At 39.0% G+C, this 22,276-nt stretch overlaps 1 protein-coding gene across 3 annotated transcripts in view; it reads left to right on the top strand.

Moving 5' to 3' along the window:
* The window catches only part of USP46 (ubiquitin specific peptidase 46), a 62,225-nt gene that overhangs the window by 28,440 nt on the left and 11,509 nt on the right, over positions 1 to 22,276 (top strand). For 2 of the 3 annotated variants that reach the window (XM_020990089.2, XM_020990098.2), the window contains 2 exons: positions 5,425 to 5,654; positions 16,167 to 16,243. In XM_020990089.2, the coding sequence (XP_020845748.1) occupies positions 5,425 to 5,654; positions 16,167 to 16,243 (307 nt within the window). The remainder of the gene's footprint in view (positions 1 to 5,424; positions 5,655 to 16,166; positions 16,244 to 22,276) is intronic. The other variant, XM_020990115.2, reaches the window with a different exon arrangement.

Raw genomic sequence — 22,276 nt, forward strand, 5'->3', positions numbered from 1 at the left:
AAAGTAGAATTGAGGGGCAGCTAGGTGGCACAGTGAGTAGAGCACTGGCCCTGAAGTCAGGAGGACCTGAGTTCAAATCTAGCCTCAGACCAAACACTTGACACTTACTAGCTGTGTGACCCTGGGCAAGTCACTTAACCCTAATTGCCTAAAAACAAAACAAAAAAAAGCAGAATTGGGCAAATGGAAAAGGAGGTGCAAAATCTAATAGAAGAAAACAACTCATTAAAAATTAGAATAGGGCAAGTGGAAGCTAGTGACTCTATGAGAGAGCAAGAATTAGTCAAACAGAAACAAAAGTAGAAGAAAACATCAAATATCTCATTGGTAAAACAACTGACCTCAGAAATAGATCCAGGAGAGACAATTTAAAAAGTGCTGGTCTACCTGAAAATCGTGATGAAAAAAAAAAAAAAGCCTGGACAGCATCTTTCAGGAAATCATCAAGGAAAACTGCCCTGAGATCCTAGAATCAGAAGGTAAAATATTCATTGAAAGAGTCCACAGATCACCTCCTGAAAGAGATCCCAAATTGAAAACGCCAAGGAATACTGTAGCCAAATTCCAAAATTACCAGGTTATAGAGAAAATACTGCAAGCAGCCAGAAAGAAACAAGTTAAATATCATGGAACCACAGTCAGGATTAAGCAGGACCTTATAACTTCTACATTAAAAGATCAGAGGGTATTGTATACAATATTCCATAAGGCAAAGGAGCTTGGATTACAACCAAGGATCAACTACCCAGCAAAACTGAGCATAATCTTTCAGGGGAGGAGATGGACATTCAACAAAATAGGGGACTTCCAAACCTTCCTGATGAAAAGACCAGAGCTCAACAGAAAATTTGACCTTCAAATACAAAGATTCAAGAGAGGCATAAAAAGGTAAACAGGAAAGAAAAACAACAACAACATTATTAATAAGAGCAAACTGTTTACGTCCCTACAAGGGAAGATGACACTTGTAACTCTTGAGAATTATAATGTTATTATGACTTTTTTTATTGTTATGACTTTTAAAAGGGGGTATACTTAGACAGAGGGTGTGTGTGTGTGTGTGTGTGTGTGTGTGTGTGTGTGTGTGTGTGTGTGTGTAAGTTTGATGTGATGGTAAAAAAAAACAACTAAGTGGTGAAAAGGGATTGTACTGGGAGAAGAGGAAAGGAGGAGGCAGATAAATATAAATTGCATCACATGAAAAGGCAAAAAAACCTAATACAATAGAGGGAAGGAAGGAAGGGAGATGAGCATTGTTTGAACCTTACTGTCATCAAATTTCGTTCAAGGAGGGAATAATCAGTTAAGTATAGAAATCTAACTTACCTTATAGGAAATAGGAGGGGAAAGGAAAAAGAAAAGGGAGGGGGTGAATAGAAGGGAGGGAAGAAGTACAAAGGGTAAAGGGGAAGAAAACAGTGGAGCTTGGAGAGGAACGAAAATGAGAGGAAAGAAGAAACTTCTAACAGAGCAATCTCTAAGTGTAGTAGGCTGCTTCAGGAGGTGGAATATTTCCCCTCATTGGAGGTCTTGAAGTAGAAGGTGGGTATAATGTTATGGAGATTCTTTTTCAGGTATAGGTTACACGTGATGGTTGCAGAGAGCCCTTTCTACTCGAAAAATTCTGTGATTCTTGTATGGGGACAACCACTCTCCCTTCCTCCCCCCCCCAAAAAATCTTATAGGATCATATCCAGGGTTGGGTAAAAGAGATACTTGCCCCAGGCATCCTTCTAAATAGAACACCAATTAAAAGAAACACTTTGATCCATTATTTAAACAAAATTATACTATCTTGTACACTTGTCATGAGTAATTACAGTAAATGAATATTATCTCATACTAAGTAGTGCTTTAAAAAAACAGCTCTTTTTAATTAGATTGTCTGATCCAATTGAAGTATATCGATGTGAAACACTATGTTGTGTGTTCAGTTGACTTGCTGCTACCCTGGTTTTTTATTCTGGTTTAATTTTTTTCCTTGAAAGAGAAGAGCAACATTGGGTGAAAAACTGTTTGGAGACTAAGCTAAATTTTTTGAGTTAAGGCAGTTGTTTGATCTGTGTTCAGGTAAACCTTGTCCTGTGGCACTATTTGGTTTAGCAAAAGCTCTTTGTTAGATGAACTGACCTTGGAGGAAGCAGGAAGACCCTGTGAAACATTGGGATGAATGTTAAAAATGGACAACACGGCAGAGTCTCATGCCTTTACAATGAAGATTGGTTATAAGTATTAATGATGGTTTAGCCTTTTATCACCAGTTTCCTATTGGACATTTCAAATGCAACATGTCCAAGATAGAATTTATTATCTTTCCACCACTATCCTCCCCCTTCAAACTTCCTTATTTTTTATTGAAGATACCATCATTTTTCCATCTTCCCAGGTTCATAATCTTGATATTATCCTTAATTCTTTGTTCTTCCTCATCCTACATAGCTAGACCCTTGGCATTTCATTTCATCTCTTACATCTGTCTCCTCTCTACTCACACACTTTAATTCAGTTCCTCATAACCTCTCATCTAGATTTTTTAAAATCATGTTTTTAATGAACTTAAACAATATATATATGTATATATGTATATATATGTGTGTGTATGTATATATATATATATATATATGCATATATACACACATACACATGCATTTCCACATATATCAGAATACAAAAAGAATATATGTGAATGTATATGAAACCTTATCTGGATCTCATATGAATTTTGTCTGGACCATTGAGAATTGGGTGTGCTAAAGTCAGAGGCATACCAGAGTGTGAGAGTTGATTAATACATTTTCACTGTGAGCATTTACACTTTGGAAATTGGTAAATACTACAAATCAAGGCTTGATTTATTGTTTTATTAATTGACTTAAGAAAGTGTTGGAGAAAATATTAATGATGCAAATTAAGCTTAAAACTCTGGAAATTTTTGGAGAGCCAGTTGTTAAACATTTACCAGCACACCCCTGGCAATCATATCTAATATTTCCTTATTCAGTAAACTCTAGTGGTTGTGTGGCCTCTGGGATCAAATAGAAATTCTTGTGTTTGGCTTTTAAACCCTTTCCTGGCCCCAATTCTTCTTTCCAACTTCATTATACAGTTACTCCTTTCCCCTTCCTCTGTGGTCTAGCTTTATCTCTGTTCTCTTGGAATGACATTCCACCTCCCATCTACAGGTCTTTGTACTGTCTGTCTTCCCCTCCTCCCACCCCCCCCCGCCCCCAACAGCTCAGACTCAGGATCCCTCTTTTCCTTCAGGACATAACTTAAGCACTGCTTCTGCATGAAGCCTTTCCTGATTCCACTCCCTGCCCCTGCCCCCCAACTCCTATTGCTCCTCTTCCTTACTTATCTTGTAGTTTATGTATTTTCTATATATGTTTTTACTGTACAAATCATCTCCCCTTATACATGTAAACTTCTTGGATTATGTCATTTTAGATTTGTTTTCCCAGAGCCTACAAGAGTGCCTGACACATAGTAGTTGCTTAATAAATGCTAGCTGATTGAAACAATGTTGAACACAGTTAATTAGGTGAGGAGGCATGCCTATAATGTAATGCTGGCTGTGTATATGTCAGGGTCAGCCTCGTGTACTTCATCAGATGTACATGCTATACAAAAGTTAAATTCAGAGTGTAACAACTTTGCTTTGGTTCTAGGAATCTGTCCTCAATTTTAGGAGCTAATTACATGTTCCTGTCAAAAATAGATTAGTCCCAGCTGATTTGCACAATCTTGTTTCACTCTTCATTTTTGTGGTATCCAGTAATCAGACATTAGTATTAATAGTATAAGATCTTTTCCCACCTTCTCTGCTTGTCATGTCCCCTAGTTGAACATGTCCTTTGACCCCTCAAATCCTTTGCCCTTGCCCCAGTACTCATCTCCATTTCCTTTCTCACCCTTACCTGACCCACATTAATGTGATCCCTGGCACATAGTAAACACTTAATTACTAAAGGCTTGTTAACTTCCTGTGTCATAAAATGACAAATATGCAGAATTCCAAGAAACTTGGGAAGACTTGGATGAAGTGATAACAGCAAAATGAAGTAAGCAGAAGTGACAGAGCAGTGTGTGGAATGAATACAATGATGTAAACGGAGACCAGAATACTTTAGAGCTCTGATTTGAGCTGAAACTTGAAGGAAGCCCAGGACAGCCAGGAGGGAGAGAGAGATAAGGAGCAAGAGAATTCCAGGGCATGGAGGATGGCCAGTGAAAGTGCCTGGAGTTGGGGGATGGAGGGTCGTGTTTGAGGAACAACAAAGAAGCCAGTACCACTGGATTGGAGAGTGTGTCTGTAGACAAAGTAAATTGTAAAAAGACTGGAAAGGGAAGCTGGGCATGTGGTGAAGGGCTTTAAAAGCCAAACAGAGGATTTTAGATTTGATCCTGGAAGTGAATGGGAGCCACTGGGGCTTTTTGAAGAAGAGGGTGACATAATCAGACGTGTACTTAGGGATGATCCCTTTGGCAACAGAGTGGAGGATGGGCTGGAGGGAGGAGAGGCTTGAGGCAGGGAGACTATGCAAAAAGGGACATTTAAGTTGAGTATTGATGGGAACCAGGGAATCCCCTTCCCACACACAGGAGAGATTGTCATTTCCTTCTATGTCCTGTTTTGATACTCTTTAGCTTTGGACCACTGGAATCTTTAGGGGAGACCTTGATTGGCTGTAGCTAACTCACAGTAGGCTGAGTAACCCATAATAATGGAATAGATACTTCCTCTTTTTTCCCCTGAGGCAGTAGGATAGTGGATAGGTTCCTGGACTCGGAGTCAGGAAAGCCCCACATTTAAATCCTGCCCCAGACACTAACTAGCTTTGTGATCCTGAGCAAGTCACCTCATCTCTCTGCCTTAACTTCCTCACCTGTAAAATGAAGGGTTGAATGGGCTTTTTCATGCTCAATCTGTGAGCTTTTGTTGTATACTATTCAAACTTTGTTTTATCAGGAAGCAGAATTTTAAAGAAATAACCGTGTTTAAAGCAAAAATCATGCATTATGCCTTGGAGATTTTCTTTATCATTCAAATGCAACTCTATGAAGAGCTTAGGCCTTAGAAAATAAAATTGAAATGGCCAATAATTTTTCTTAAAGCTTAGCTGCATAACACAGATAAGTTCCTAATATTCTCTACTTGTCCATCTTTTTTTTTTTTGGCTAGGTAATGGGGTTAAGTGACTTGCCCAAGGTCACACAGCTAGTAAGCGTTATGTGTCTGAGGCCAGATTTGAACTCAGGTCCTCCTGAATCCAGAGCCGGTGCTCTATCCACTGTGCCACCTAGTTGCCCCTATTTGTCCATCTTTTAAAATAAACATTTAGGCATGGTATTTAATTTTGAATATACAACCTTTTCCCCTTGAAAAATGGAGAGCAAAATAGTGAATTTCTTTTTTTTTTCCAGATCTCTTTGACAACTACATGCAGCAGGATGCCCATGAGTTTTTAAATTATTTGCTAAACACTATTGCAGACATCCTGCAGGAGGAGAAAAAGCAGGAAAAACAAAATGGGAAGTTAAAAAATGGTAACATGAATGAACCTGTGGAGAACAATAAACCAGAACTCACCTGGGTACATGAAATCTTTCAGGGAACGCTGACCAATGAAACTCGATGCTTGAACTGTGAAACTGTAAGCTTTAGAATTTTTTTTTTTCGTTTTGAAAATTGTGTGTGTGTGTGTGCATGTGCGCGTGCCTGCATTTCCTTAAATAGCAACAAAAATATCCACAAACCAACTGTAGATGAGGTACTGTTCTAAGAGAGCATCAAACTGTCCAAATGTCAAATTAAATATATGTGCAGTACGTATATTTAGACATATCCGTGTGTGCATAGGTGGGGAACTCAAAGATAAAACATGATTTGTGCCATTGAGGAGCTTACATCTCTACAAAATATAAATGCTTAGGTAAATCTGCCTGAGTTAGGTAATTCAGAACTTTTTCTCATACTGTCTAGCCATATTTTTTTTTATCATGTACTTGTGAAGTTGATTTTTTTTGAGCCCAACTATAAAACTTTACATTTATCTTTAGTGAATTTCACCTTCCTAGATTCATCTTGTTGTACTATTTTTGTATCCCTGATCAGTTATTCAACATGCTAGCTATTTTTCCCACCCTGGTCATCTGCAGATTTGAACACATATGATTTATGTGTTCATCTAAAATGCAAATGACCAAGCACAGATCCCTGGGGCAATGTACTAGAGACTTCCTTCCAAGATGGTAGAAAAGCATCAATGACTTATTCTTTGAGTCTATCCATTCATACATTTCTGAATCTATCTAACTCATCTATCATTTAGTCCTCCACCTTTTCCTTAAGAATAGCTTGAGAAGCTTTGCCAAAAATGTAACATGATGATTATAAAAGATTGTGAATTTTGTTACATTGAGTGTTGTCAGTATATATACTCATTCATCATTGTAGAAACATCTGAGTTTAGCATCTAGGTAGCAAGGCTGGTTAATTGAAATAGGAAGCTGTAAGATGGTATGCACTGTTAATAAGACTTATCTCTGAGCCTCTAATTCCCCTTCCCACTCCACTCAGTTGTCTAAATCATTTCTTGTACTGTTTTCACATTATGAAGTATAAAGTTGCTTTGAGGACATATTTGGTGCTGCTAACCTTCTCCCTGCCCTCCCCCAGCACCATGGTTGTTAGTTATGACTCTGGCAGGAAGAGCTCTAATGAGAGTATTCTATTAGTGCAGGTGAGTGATGTTGAGGACCTATGGGAGTTATGGCAGTGAGAGCAGAGAAGAGGAAGATACAGTGAAGAGAAATTACAGTTATGGAGGTAAAATCAACAAGACAACAGCTGAAGGGCGGAAGAGTCAGTGTTAGCACTGTGGTTTTGAAGACTAAGTGAAAGTTGCGATTGACAGAAATGTTGAAATCAGAAGCAATTGTAGGTTTGGGGCACAAGATGATTAAGTTGGTCTTAGACATATCGAGTTTGTCATAATTCTCTGCCCAGTGCTCATTGTTGTTGGCTGTGGAGAGCTTAAACTGCTGTTGATTTGTTAGAGTTAATAAAGATGTGAAAGATAGATCATATTGAGTATGTGTTCTGTCCAGGGCAGATATGGTCCTGTGGAATAGAAGATACTTCAAGAGTCAAGGGAAAAAATGATCAATGACTGCATTTGTGAAATCTCACAGTGGGACCAAACTGCAGGAGATTATGCCGAGTAGATTAGCTCCTGGAGAGTTGTCAGCATGATAAAAAGAATTCTACGTTTCCTTCTAATTGTGGAGAAATAGCTTTCAGCCTCATGTTCTGGAAAACAATGTTGTTTTTCTAGTTCTCATCCTTTGGAAGTCAGTTGGGAATGTTTCCCGTGCTTGCTGCAAGGATTTGTAGAGACAGGGCTGGTTTCAGTCTCTATTCAGAAGCGCCATGGAGAGACTATTTTCTAGCTAATCTTGGTAAAGTTATTTCACAGTTGAAAAGCTGGGAATTTTCCTTCAGTTTTGCACTGATTCCTCTTTTGCTTCCTTCCATTTCCTAGGCTTATTGAATCTTAATATATGTACTTTCTTCATGTTTAATTTTGTCCTCTTGCCTCCAAGGTCAGCTGGATTAAGGCTGCCAACTAGTTTTGACACACCTCTTGTTCCTAGGGCTTCTCTTGTGGATTTATCACTCTGCAGTAAGGGGGTTGTTTCAGAAGTTATTGCTTTATTTAGTTCCTGGTCTAGATGGCCAGTTTTGTCTACAGTTTCTTCAGAACTTAACTTTTTGTACATGTTTGGGGCTACTTCATTGTCATTCATGCTTTTATTCTCTGCATCTTAATATGGAATTGTCAGTGCCTACTATGTAGATAAATTTTAGCTACCCTGCAGGAGTCACAGAGTGTGGTAGAAAAAGCACAAGATTAGGAGAGGGGGCAAGAGACCTGAGTTCTAGTTTCATCTCTGACACTTAGTTAAATAACATTGAGTAAGACATTTTGTGCCTTTACTTCAGCACTTGTAAAATGAGGAATTTGTTTAGATATTCTCTAAAGTCTCTTTCAGCTCTGTTCAGTAGTTTTCAGTCATTATCTGACTCTTTGTGAAAGATTTTGTAGTGGTTTGCCATTTCCTTCTCCAGCTCATTTTGCAGATGAGGAAAAAGAGTCAGATAAGGTTAAGTGACTTATGCAGGGTCATCCAGTTAGTAAGTGTCTGAGGTCAGATTTGAACTCAGGAAGATGAGTCTTCCTGATTCCAAGCCTAGTGCTCTATACACTGCACCACCTAGCTGCCCTTCCAATACTCGGGACTTATCACTCATGGGTGTCCCTTTAGCTGTAACAGGTTCTATAACAGGTCATTCAGTCAAAGGGCTGCATTTGAGGACCTAGAGGGCCACATGTCCTGGAGGCCGTGGGTTCCCCACCCCTGTCTCCGTCCAGAATCTCATCCAAACTATAACCAGATTTAATTAAATAGAAATGTAGTAACAGTAACAATAGAACATTTCCCTCTCCCCCACAATAAATTTTGAACTTGTTCTCCCACAAATGCGAACATTCTCAGTGGGAAGAGCAGACCTTCATAGGAGTCATATATGGGACATCCACACAGGGGAACATGTGTCCAGGGTACATTCACGAAGGGGAATATGTACAAGAAGTACGTGTGACCAGGAAAATATGAGTGGGGCATGGGGAGGGCAACTCATGCTTCTGACAGTGCGAGGTTGCCATTCATTGTCTTCTGCTGATCTCATTGTGCCTCCTTCTGCTCAACCCCCCCCCCCCCCCCCCCCCCCCCCCCCGGCATTGCTACCTGCCAGGTGTTGTGTGCCAGGTGCTCCCTGACAAGTGATCCCACTCCCTGGTGGGTGTCAAGTCTCTGCCCCAGCTGTTGTCTTTGGGTACACCATCAATGAGGGTGGGGGATAAGGAAGTATACCTTAATAAACCTCTCCTCTTTGGGATGGACTACTGCTCTTTTGTCTTGCTGAAAGGAAGGCAGCAATTTTGGTCTGCTTTTTTAGCTTCTTCTTCTATCTTAGCTATGATTCTCAACTGAGGTAATATCCTTAGAACAACCTGTCCTCCCAGCCACTTGATTAATAATCCCCTTTTCTCAAGGGAGGGCCATGGATCTCCTTAGCCAGCATTCTCAGCTAATAATATGAAGTCCTGCCTCACCTTCTCAGGCAGTGGGGTTGGAGCTCTTCCCTTATCTAGGCTGTACTAGAAGAGACAGAAGCTTAGCTTGAAGTCAGGTCTGCTCTTTGAATTCATCTGTTTGACTCTTCTATGCTCCTTGGCCTCTACTGTCTTCTCTGAGTTCCTCCGTTCAGGTGTCTTCTAACTTAGAGTCAGAAACTCATTTTAGTTCTTTGTCATTAGAACATGCCCAGGACTCTGCTTCCTCAGGTGGAAAAGGAGCTTGAGTAGTACTGTAGCAAGAAAGATTCTTTCACCTCTACCCACAAGCCCGCCTTCTGTTATGCAAATAGCCATGGCTGCAGACTTTTGTCCCATTTCCTCCCAGTTACATATCTCTACCCATCTCTCTGCAGCTCTACAATTTGAAGTTGAGTCAAGGAATTTGAGATTAAGAGAAACTATTGAATGAAAGCAAATTTTAATTTGGACTTAAATAATCAAATTTAAAGAAGACCAAAATGAGACTTTGGTGGGAAATTTTTTTTTTAAATGGCATGTATGACTCTGGTCCCTGCTGTTAGAACTAAGTCAGTACTTTCGTTGTGGTTGTTGAGTCCTTTTTGCCTCTTTGTGACCCCATGTGAGGCTTTCTTGGCAGAGACACTGGAGTGGTTTGCTATTTCCTTCTCCAGCTCGTTTTATAGATGAGGACACTGAACACAGCTAGTAAGGTCTGAAGCCAGATTTGAACTCAGGAAGAGGAGTCTTCCCAACTCCAGGCCCAACACGCTATCCACTACGCCACCTAGCTGCCCTGTACCCCTAGCTGCTGGAGGTATTAATTGAAACTAATAGGAGATACATGCTCTGAAGCTAGATGGGTAGGGGGAAAGATCTGGGTTTGAATCCTGACTCTGCTGTTTACTCCATATACAACCTTAGGTAGGTCATTAACTACTCTTATTCATTCCTCATCTAGAATATGAGGAAGCTGGACAAGATCCTCTCTTGGAACTTTCTAATTCTGTGATTCACTGAAGAAAAAAGAACAAGAACATATATATATGTGTGTGTGTGTGTGTATACACACACACACATACATGTATATATGCATGTATGTGTATATGTATATGTGTACATATATGTGTATATAGGTATATATGTATATGTGTGTGTATACATACACACGCACACACACACACATTTTCCCCTTTCCTAACATTTCTTGGGCTTGAAAGTTTGCTTGGAGACAATATTTTCAGCTCATGAGAAGGAAGCATGAGTTTGGAAAAAGATAATAATCATTTTGAATATTTTAAGTTTGAGGTGCTGAGTGATAGAGGTAGAGATAACTTATAAGAGCTTAGAGATGCAGGAAATATACATTTGGGCATCATCTGCATAGAAGTAAGCAGTTGAATCTATAGGAATAAATGAGATTGCTGAGGGAGAGAGTTTAGAGAGAAAAACTTCGTAGGAGTTACAAGTACCATCTTCTCCTAGGAATGTAAACAGTTTAACCTTATTAAGTTCCTTTTGATTTCTCTTTTCTGTTTACCTTTTTATACTTCTCTTAAGTCTTGTATTTGAAAGTAAAATTTTCTATTCAGCTCTGGACTTTTCATCAAGAATGCTTGAAAGGCCTCTGTTTCATTGAATATCCATTTCCCCTCTCCCTCCTGCCCCCCCCCAAAAGGATTATAATAAGTTTGGCTGGGTAGGTGATTCTTGGTTGTAATCCTAACTTCTTTGCCCTCCAGAATATCATATTCCAAGCCCTCTGATCCTTTAATGTAGAAACTGCTAGATCTTTTGTTATCCTGACTATGGCTCCATGATATTTGAATTGTTTCTTTCTGTCTGCTTGCAATATTTTCTCCTTGACCTGGAGCTTTGGAATTTGGCTATATTATTCCTGGGAGTTTTCACCCCTTTTAGGAGGTGATTGATAGATTCTTTCAATTTCTATTTTACCTTCTGACTCTAGAATATTAGGGTAGTTTTCCTTGATAATTTCGTGAAAGATGATGTCTGAGTTCTTTTTCTGATAATGGCTTTTAGGTAGTCCAATAATTCTTAAATTATTTCTCCTTGATCTATTTTCCAAATCAGTTGTTTTTCCAATGAGACATTTCACATTTTCTTCTATTTTTCATTTTTTTATTTTGTTTGATTGCTTCTTGATATCTCGTAAAATCATTAGCTTCCAGTTGTCCAATTCTGATTTTTAAAGATTTTCTTCATTGAACTTTTGTACCTCCTTTTCCATTTGACCAATTCTGCTTTTTAAGGAATTCTTTTCTTCAGTGAATTTTTGTACATCTTTTCCCATTTGATTAATTCTGCTTTTTAAGAAGTTCTTCTCTTTTGTGTATCTTTTTCCATTTAGCCAGTTCTGCTTTTTAAGGCATTCTTCTTGTCATTGGATTGTTGTGCCTTTTTTACCATTTTGACCTATTTTGTTTTTTAAGGTGTTAATTTCTTCAGTATACTGCCACCAATAATTCAGTTACCCCAAAGTCCTGTTAACAGTGTCTTTTAAAGGGAAGCATTTTAATATAAAGTAGGGTAAATAAAGCAAAACTATAAAGTGTGTGGAGGGCAACAAGGCATGAGAAGAGAAGAGAGAAAGAAAAGAAAGGCCATTACAATTTATTGAGTTGACATGTGTAGACTTAAGGAAGATCACTTGGGTAGCTGGCTAGAGGATAGACTGGAGTGGGTGAAAACTTGAGGCAGGGAGACAACCCAGAAGGTTATTGTAATAGTTCACGTATAAGGTTATGAAGGCCTGCGCCAATGTGGCAGTTGTGTGAGTGAGAGAAAGGGATGTATATGAGAGATGTCATAAAGATCGAAACAAGACTTGGCACAGTTTAGATATGTGGGGTGAATTCAAGTGAGGTGTTGAGGATGACACTGAGGTTGCAAGCCTGGTTGATGCTAATAGGGGAATTTTGATGATAGAAATGTTTGAGGGGAAAGTTAATGAGCTCTTTTTTTGGACTCAATGAGTTTTGAGATGCCTGTGGAACATCCAGTTTGAGATGTCTAAGAGGCAGTTGGTGATGTGAGACCAGAGCTGAGGAGAGGTTAGGGCTGGATATATAGGTCTGGAAGTGATCTGAATAGAAATGGGGTCAATGATCATTGAACCCATGGGAACAGATGAGATCACCAGTCAAAACAGTATAGAGGGAGAAGAGGACAGACCCTTGGAGGACATCTATGGTTAATGGGTCTGACCTGGACACAGCAAAGGAGATTGATGAGGAGTGTGTAGATAGATTGGAGAAAAGCCATGAGATAACTGTCATGAATAGCTAAAGAAGTGAGAATATCCAGGGGAAGAGGGTGATTGATAGAGTCAAAGGCTGGAGAAAGGTCCAGAAGGACCTCATTAAGAGAAAGGCCATTAGATTGGGCAAGTAAGAGATCACTGCTAACTTTGGAGAGAACAATTTCTGTTAAATGATGAAGCTGGTAGGCAGATTATAGAGAGTTTAGAATCAAGGGAGAGGAGAGGAAGTAGAGGTAGTGCATTTAGATGGTTTTTGTAAGGAATTTAGCCAACAAGGGAAGAAAAGATATAGAATGATAGCTAGTGAGGATGGTTGGATCAAGTAAAGATTTTTGATTTTGTTTTGTTTTGTTTTGTTTTTTAAAGAATGAAGGCATAGATGGAAGACATGAGCATGTTTTCATGTTTGCAGGTAGCAGGGAAGTAGCAGGTAGACAGAGGTTAAAGATTAATGAGGGCCTGGGGAAACTAAAGAGGACACTCTGTTGGAGAAGATGGGGTGGAGCAGGACAAAGGGTCCATTACCAGGAGCTTGCCTTGGCAAAAAGGAAGGCTCCCTTTTCATGTGAGAGGGTAAAAGAGGAGACAGTGGAGGAAAATATCTGAGTGCTGTAAGATGAGGAGGAGAGAAAACAGAGCTCCTGGTGCATGGCCTCAATTTTTTTTGGTGAAGTGTTAAGTCTGAGGTCCTTTGGTGAAACTTCTGAGGTGAGTGAGATGGCCAATCAGTTAGGGAAGTGTGAGAGGATTATCTTGCCTCAGTGAGGGCCCAGGTGAGATTACGTAACATAAATTTGTGCTAGACACGGTTAACATGGATCTTGTCTTTTTCCCAGTCACTTTCAGTAGCCTGTGAATAGGAACGAAGGCAGTATATTTGTGGAGTAATCCAAGTTTGGGTCTTGGCAAAGCCTGATTAGCACTAGGTCAAGGGGCTGAGGGAATTGAGTGTAAAGGATAGCATATAGTTGAAATGACTTACCCAGTGCCAAGATAGGGAAGGGAAGAAAGTAGAGCTAATGCAGGAGTAATGGCCTGAGAAAGAACTGAGGCATGGAGGGGTTAAAAGTCACAGTGAGGATGAAGAACAAGGTTGGGAGTTGTAAGGAGGAGGGAAATGTAGGATGATAAAAGATTATGATCAAATAAGGGAATTTTGGAGTTCATGATTATGGAACTAAAACACTTGTGGGTGATGGCAAAGCCAAATATGTGCCTTTCTTTCTATGTAGCTGAAGTGGAGTGAAAAAATAGCTTTTGGGAAATGAGTAGAGTGAGAGGGGTGTGAATTAAAGGGCAATCAATACTGGAAAGGGTGGCTAAGAATACAGGATCAACAGGAGAGAGCCAGGGCTAGTGAGTGCAAGAAGATACCATAATAATAAGGATAATATAAGTGACACATATTGGCACATATAGCACAGTAGATAGAATACCAGGTCTGGAGTCAGGAAGACATATCTTCCTGAGTTCAAATCTAGCCTTAGATACTTACTGGCTGTGTGACCTTGGGCAAGTCACTTAACCCTGTTTACCTCAATTTCCTCAACTGTAAAATGAGCTGGAGGAGGAAATGGCAAGCCACTCCAGTATCTGTGTCAAGAAAAGCTCAAAAGGGATCATGAAGAGTCGGACATAACTAACAATGACTAAACATCAACAATCTATATATTTTGGAGTCCTCTAATAAGAGGAGAGGAGTTGAGGTGGAGCCAGACATTCAACTCATTAAGGAAGGAGAATATTTTGGGGATTGGTAGATAATAGCTACCAGAATATTGATTGTATGACAAATTTGGATTGAGTGATGGTGGTAGAGGGATTGTCTAGATGTGATAATGAAGAGAGAGGAGTATTCTGACTTCCCCAGCATGACCAGTGAGTCTGGTAGCATGAATAAAAGTGCAGCCAGTCAAAAGACATTTAAAAAAAACCATAAATATATTTTTATTTATTTCATCAAATATTTCTTAATTACATTTAAAATTTTTTAATATTAATTTTTAAAAATTTTGAGTTCCAAATTCTCTCCCTCCCTCCTTCTACTTTCCCATTGAAAAGGCAAGCAATATGACATCCATTATCATATCAAAACATATTTCCATATTAGCCATGTCGCAATAGGAAATACTCAAAAAAATCTCAAGGAAAATAAAGAAAGTGAAAAAAATACTTCAGTCTGTACTCAGGAGTTCATCAGTTCTCTTTCTGGAGGTAGATAGCATTTTTGGAACTTTGGAACTGTCTTTTATCATGGTATTGATCAGAGTAGCTAAGCCTTTCACAGTTGATCATCATTACAATATTGCTGTTATTGTATACAATGTTCTCTTGGTTCTGCTCCCTTCGCTTTGCATGAGTTCACATAAGCCTTCTCAGGTTTTCTAAAACCATCCTGCTCATCATTTTTTACTGCAAAATAGTATTCCATCACAATCAAATACTACACCTTGTTCAGCCATTCCCCAATAGATGAGCATCCCCTCAATGTCAGTTCTTTGCCACTGCAAAAAGGGCTGCTCTAAATATTTTTGTACAAATAGGTCCTTTCCCCATTTTGCCCTTATTTTGGTATATAGTGTAAGATGTTAGTCTGCACTTAATTTCTGCCAAGCTTCTTTTCAGTTTTCCCAGATTTTTTTTGTAAATGGTGAATTTTCACCCCTCAAAACTTGGATCCTTGGCTTTATCAAACACTAGATTACTACAGTTATTTACTGTCGTGTTTTTTGTACCTCATCTATTCCACTGATCCACCCCTCTATTTCTTAGCTAGCACTGGATTGTTTTTATGATTACTGCTTTGTAATATAGTTTGAAATCTGATTCAAAAGACATTGTAGTTAAGCACCTATTTTTAATCAGCACTAGAAAGGATGGCCAGATGTCAGTGTTAACAGGACGGAGCTAGGTCTCAATGAGTAACAGAAGATACTTCTATGATAATAAAAATAAACAACTGAAATTTACATGATAAGGCTCGCAAAACACTTTGCATAATTATATCATTTGATCCTTAGAACAACTCTGAGGTATTATGATAGTTTTACAGATGAGAAAACTGAGGCAGAGGGCAGTGAAGGGGCTTATCCAGGCTTACACATCTTTTAACTGTCTGAGAAAGGATTCTATTTCATATGTTACTAACTCCAAGACCTGCTCTTTACCTACTGCAGCAAACTGCCCCTGTAATTGTCCAGGTTCTTCTGTGTAGTTTGCGTACAATTCTAACTTCCTCAGCAGATCCTCAGCATCTTGAGAACAGACACTATCATTTTCATTTTTGTGTTCCCAAGACCTAGTACATAGTAGGTACATAATCAATGTTGAATTTGAAAGGGGTGGGGGAGGGGGTCCCTAAGCCACTTGTTCTACATTTTACCCATCCTGCCAACTGCTAGTTTTTCTGTCATTTTAGTGCTTTTCTGTCACCTCCATATGAACATGAACAGGGAGAGCAAAAGGATCTAAAAAAGCAGTGAGTAGCTTGAGTTGCAGTTATAAATTCTGCATCAGAGATTTAAACTATGTAGTGAAAGAAGAATTTGAGATTTATCTGCAGAGTGTTTTTTTTTCATTCTAAACTTCTCTTTTAACTCCTTTAAAACTCGGTAGTGGTGATTTTGGTAGTTATGGTGTGAATAATTGCAGTAAAACTTGACTGTTAAAAACCTTACCCATTATGTAGCTTTGGACCTAATATGTTTCTTTTCTTACTACAGGTTAGTAGCAAAGATGAAGATTTTCTTGACCTTTCTGTTGATGTGGAACAGAACACATCAATCACACACTGTCTAAGGTAAATGGACTATGTCACATCCTATTTATACCTTTTGGGTTAATTTAGTGATACACAAAAAACCCCAAAGATTCCTTCCCATTGTTCAGGAGATGTTTCTGCCCCACTTTTCTCAAATTTGTCATTTCATTGCCTTCCTTCCCTCCTGGAATGGATTGAAAGTAAATAAGAGTAAACATTGGAAGAGGAGATCTATAGAGAGCAAAAGCAAGAAATACTAGAAATTTTTTTAAAGTTTTAAATGTTTGATATTCTGTTAAAGCCCTAAAGTATGAGATGTATGCTTTTTGCTTATTTTAATCACAATTGTGTAAATATATTGGTTTTGTGGAAGGAAGGGATGCAAGGGAAGGAAAAGAAGGAGAGAAGGAAGGAAGGGAAGGGAAGAAATTGAAGGAAGAATTTTAGCTCTGTGTCAGACACTGCTGAGTGCTGAGAATAAAATTACAAACAAAAAAAGAAAGTCTCTACCCTCAAGGAATGTACATTCTGACTGGGGAAGACTTCACATAATAGACAACTGAAAAGCCTGGAAAGGAGCAAATGAAGGTACCTGAGCAGGGCTGAGCATGGTGTGAAGTCCAGAGAAAGTCAGGAATTGGGCTGGAAGTGGAATGGAGGCAGACTGGTCCTGGGCCTCTCTGTTTCAAGAACTCCCCAATGAGAGAAGGCAAGGGACATATTGTGGAGGGGTATACCTGTGGAGGATGGGCTGCATGAGGGGGCAGTTGGTTATTCTAGGTGCTGAGAGAAGTTCCAAGATAAGTCTGTGATAGAATGGGCATGGTTTTAAAGTCTAGAGTAGGTTAGGAACAGGGCTGGGAGATAGACACAAACAGACATAAAAACAGATATGGCGATCAGTGGAAAGGGATAGCTTGCAATGCCATCCCATTCATTTTTTAAAAAAGTATTCTTTTCCATGCTTTTTTCTTTCTTTTTCTTTCTTTCCTTCTTTCTTTTCTCTTCCCCCCCCCCCCCCCAAGGATGTAGTATTCTGAGGTGGGCAAGGCATACACAGGAGTATCTAGAGGAGTGAGAGAAATGCAGAGGGGAGGGGGGGAGGTCTGGGTGAAGTGCTCTGAGACATAGGAAGGAGAGCCTATTCTCCCCAGAGGGTTTGGAGAACAGGCTGGGAAGACTCTATAGAGAAGGTAGCAACTGAGTTGGGCCTAGAAGGGAGATGGATAGAGAGCCCATTTCAGGAATAGAAGACTGTGAGCAAAGGCTTGATGGTGGAAGAGAGCCAAATGAGATCAGGCAACAGAGAATTTGATGAAATAACTTAGATCCTGCCTTCAAAAGAGTCGTCAACCTAAGAGGGTGACAAGTCTCCTATACAAGTAACTGATATCAGGCAAAATGTGCTAAGTCTTAAGGAAAGACCCTATAGGCTATAAAAAATGTCAGATTGGATAGATCACTTTCTGGTGGGGGCATCAAGAAAGCTTCATGGAGGAGGGGGGGCTCTTGAGTTGAGCAACTCCAACAGATGGACCTGGCAGGGAACTATAGCAGGCATTTAGTAAATGCATGTTGACTGACTCACTGACCTACAAAGGGAACCAAGTGAGCAAAGTTGTGGACATTTGTTAGATTGGGACAAAAACAGAGAATGTAAGACTACCAGGTTTGCTGTCGCGTAAACTGTGAAGGGAATACTGTGGGATAGACTAGACTAGAAGATTGGAAAGTCTTGAATGCCTGGTAAAGGAGTATTACACTTGATGATTGCCAGGGGACTGGGGGAAGGTTTTGTAATAGTATGAGCTGATGACCAGGAAAGAAAGATTCTGCCAACTCTGCTTCACTCCCCAATTAGAGTTTGTGTGAATTATGGAAAGGGGTGGGGCATAGCAGTAGCAGCCAGTTCGATGACTCTGAGTAAGGCTTTGTGATTTAAAAAAATTCTGGACTAAACAAATACTAAAATTACCATTTCCATATACAGAGTAAACAGAATAAGAGGATTGTACATGAAGCTAGCATGTAGAGTGCTGTTCCTCTTAAATATAAAATAAATTCAGTATGTCACTTTCAGAGATGGCCTACTTATCTGCCTTTTCTTCTGGCTGTCTTTCTGTTTTCTTCTTGTCTGTATTTCTTACTGGCATTCCATCTGTTCTCCTTTGTATATTTTATTTGTTAAATTTTGTTTTTTCCAATTAATTAGCATTTATTTTCTCTCTCATACCAACTTCCCCACTGGGAGAAAAAAAAGAAAAAAGAAAAAACTCTTGCAATAAATATGCACAGTCAGGCAAAACAAATTCCAGGATTGATCACGTTCCCGAATGTGTTTCATTTTGCATTGTGAATCCATTCTCTTTCTGTAAGGAAGTAGGCAGCATAGTTCTTCGCAAATCCTTTGGAATCATTCTTGGTCATTGCATTCATTGATCAGAGTTCTTAAAGTTTTTCAGAGTTTGTTTTCACAAGGTTGTGATTTTATAAATTAGTCTCTTGGTTCTTGTATAGTTTAAAAATGCTTCAGTGACCTTTTATTTATTTATTTTTTGACAACCCTATCACTCTTTTCTCTCCTGCCCTTCTTTTGAAAAAAAATGAAAACAAAACACTTGTAACAAATATTAATAGTTAGAACAAAATCCTCTATTGCCCATGTCCAAAAATGTATGTCTCATTCTGGATTTTGAGCCCATCATGTCTTTGTAAGGAGGCTGGTAGCATATTTAATCATCAGTGTGTGCTCCAGCCTCTTAGTTGATCATTGCATCAAACACAGTTGTTAAGTCTTTCTTGTTTTTCTTTACAATATTATTATTGTATAAATTGTTCTCCAGGTTATGCTCACTTAATTGGGCATCAGTTCCTGTAAGTCTTCCTGGGTTTCTCTGAACTCTCCCTTTCCTCATTTCTTAGAGTGCAATAATAGAATATTTCCTTATATTCATGTATCACAGTTTGTTCAGCCATTCTCCGGTTGATAAGCACCTCCTTAGTTTCCAGTTCTTTGCTATAACAACAATGCAATAAGACGCTGTAAACATTCTTGTGTTTAGGAATTGTCCCTTTCCTTTCCCCTTGATTTCCTTAGAGTACTGACCTAGTAGAAGTATCGCTGGGTCACAGTTTAATGCTTTGGGGCACACAGCTCTAAATTGTCTTGACTTCATCATTAACAGGACTCCTAGAGAAGAAACTGTACTCAGAGAAACTTTTGTACATTCTTCCACTTTGTTCATGCAAAATGTATCTGTGCCCCCTGTTGGTCAGCCGTGCTTGAGAAAGAGGGGTTATAACATCTGGAATTGTTAAAACTTACTAAATGTTCAAGTGGGTTATTGTGGAATCTTTTCTGAATGCCTTTAAAAATAGCTCAGATTCTCATCTGGCATGGTTCAGGCCAACGAATCGACTCTGAAATCTTTCCTTTCCCTACAGCTCTCCTCCCTCTCCCAGGAATTTGATCATGTTTCTTATGCCCTGTCTTTACCTATTGACAAGCAAACCTACCTGCTCCTGTACAAACACATGCTCTCAGTCTCCAGAGTTATAGAGCTTCAGCAGTTTTAGAACCAGTCATAGGCTCCAGGGAGAGATGTGAGGCAGGGTGGTCAGGAGAAAGTCTTGTGGTCAGTAGGAAGTGTGATCAGACTAGAAAAATCTGACTCTGGAGTCAGAAGATGGGTTCGTCTCCTGCTTCTTACTTCCTGTGTGACCTTGGGCCAAGCATTCATCTCTTAGGGTCTTAGTTCTCTCAGCTGCAAAATAAAGCAATTGGACTACATGACCTCTAAAGTCCCTTTCCAGCACTACATCTCTTATCTGTGTTCCTAAGATCATTTAGGAGGAGGAGTTGGGAAGTGGACTGGAAATTCGCAGTTCGTCCTCAGTATAATATCACCACCAAACTACTGCAGAACTCTGCAAATTCCTTGGAACCTCCCTGACGGTCACTGCCCCACTTGGAGAAACTAAGTTTAAGCTAGAGAAGCAGATAGACTCTTCATTTCTATTTTGTGTTTTATTTTCACTTGTGTTTATTGAGACCTCATTTATATTAAAAAACTTGAAGGGTCTTCCTTATTATCATGCCCACACTTTTTCTGAACTGAGAATGTCTTTGATTAAAAAATAAAAAGTACAAGGGGTTGGACCTCCTCTACTCTCCAAAGTATTTAATAGCTAATTTCAGCATTGCTTTCATAGACCATTCTTCATTAAGGAGTAAGGAGCTTTGTGTTCCTCATCTGTCACCCTCAGAGCTAGTATTCTTTCAGAAGTACTAATACTCACTGGGGAATCAAGACCTCTATACTACTGGACATAGGCTTCATTCCTTCATTCATTAAAAAAAATAAAGACACAAAAAAACCTCCTGTCCATTCTTCTCAGGTGTTTAGCCAGGCAAGTAAATCTAGATTGGCAGGGAGAGGTGGGAAGGAAAGGGGAGGCACAGATGAAACAAAACATGTTTCATAGTTCCAGAAGTGATCATTATAGACTCAAGGAACACAAGACAAAGCCCACTCAGTGACATAGAACAGAAAAAGGATTATATGTGAAATTGTGAATTTCTATTATTACTTATAGCTTGCTTTTCCTTTTAAATATATAATTAATTATACATGTCATTTTCAAAGCTGTCTCGCTTGTTTGTGTTTCTTTTTGGCATTTTTTGGTCAATGTTTTTTTTCAATTAGCAAGCATTCCTTTTCTCTCCCTGCCACTTCACTTCATAATTAGTACTCTGGAATCATGGATCAGAGTTCTTAAGTCTTTCAGAGTTGTTCAATTTTACAAGATTGATGTTATTGTATAAATTGTACCCTTCAGATAATGATTACTTACATAACTTTTCAAAAATAACTGAAATTTGTGAAGAAATTTTGCAAGGTATTTTCTTCTGTTATTTCATTTTAGCTTCAGAACAATCCACTGAGGTGTTATTAGCCTCATTTTACAGATAGAGAAACTGAGACTCAGATTAAGTGAAATGGTCACGGAGGTGGGAAGTGTCAGAAATGATATTTGAACCCAAGACTTCCTGGTTCTGAATCAGTCACTTTGTAAACTACAAAGTAACATTTCCCACAAACCTCCTGCTAATTGCCTTCTATAATAGGTTCATTATTTGCAATATATGTTCTGTGTGCTGTGTTCAGTAGACAGAAGGTATCTTAATTAAAGAGTCCAAGCCTAGAATTAGGAGATGAGTTTTAATCCTGTCTCTGTTGGACTTGTCGCACCTTTTGCAATAGAAACATTACATTAAATAAGGGTTATGTTAGTTAGATCACCAAAGCCTATTTAGCCCAGAATATAGCAGAACTGTTACTAATGGTATTAATAAGTATAACCTGAGATCTGGGTACCAGGGGCAAAGATATATGTGGTATTTCTAAATACACCTTTTTCCCACTCCCCTACTCAGAAAGAAGGAAAACCCTGTCCCTTGAATCAAGGAATACAAAGGAAGTGGGTGATGGGAGCTGTAGGAAAAAGACAGCAGAAGCTGCATAGTACATCAATAGAGTCTGAAAGTATGCAATATCTGCATCTGTAGTCCTCCAACCCTGCAGGGAAATAGGGATGAGGCTGGGAAGGGAAGTGCATTTTCTTGTCTCTTCTCTGGGATCAAACTTGATCATTACAATTTTACAGTGCTCAGCTTTGTTCTTCTATCCATTTGTTGTAGTCATGGCAACTAGATTGCACAGTAAATAGAGTGCTGGGTCTGGAGTCAGGAAGACCCAAGTTAAATCTGGCCTCAGACACTTACTAAGCTGTATGACTCTGAAAAAACCACTTAACTTCTTTTTGTTCATCTGTAAAATGGGGATAGTAATAGCATCTCTCTTCCAGGGTTGTTTTGAGGATCAAATGAGATAATGATTGTAAAATGTTTAGAACAGTTCCTATCACATAGTAAATGCTTTATAAATGTTATCTATTCTTATTATTAATGTGTGATGTTTCCCTGGTTTGACTCACTTCACTTCTGCATCATTGATTCATAGAAACAAACATTACCTCTAAAAATATTTTTCATTTTTATTATGATCTTAA

Source organism: Phascolarctos cinereus, unplaced genomic scaffold, assembly GCF_003287225.1.
Source record: "Phascolarctos cinereus isolate Bilbo 61053 unplaced genomic scaffold, phaCin_HiC Scaffold_9;HRSCAF=440, whole genome shotgun sequence".
In the NCBI taxonomy this organism is placed as follows: Eukaryota; Metazoa; Chordata; class Mammalia; order Diprotodontia; family Phascolarctidae; genus Phascolarctos; species Phascolarctos cinereus.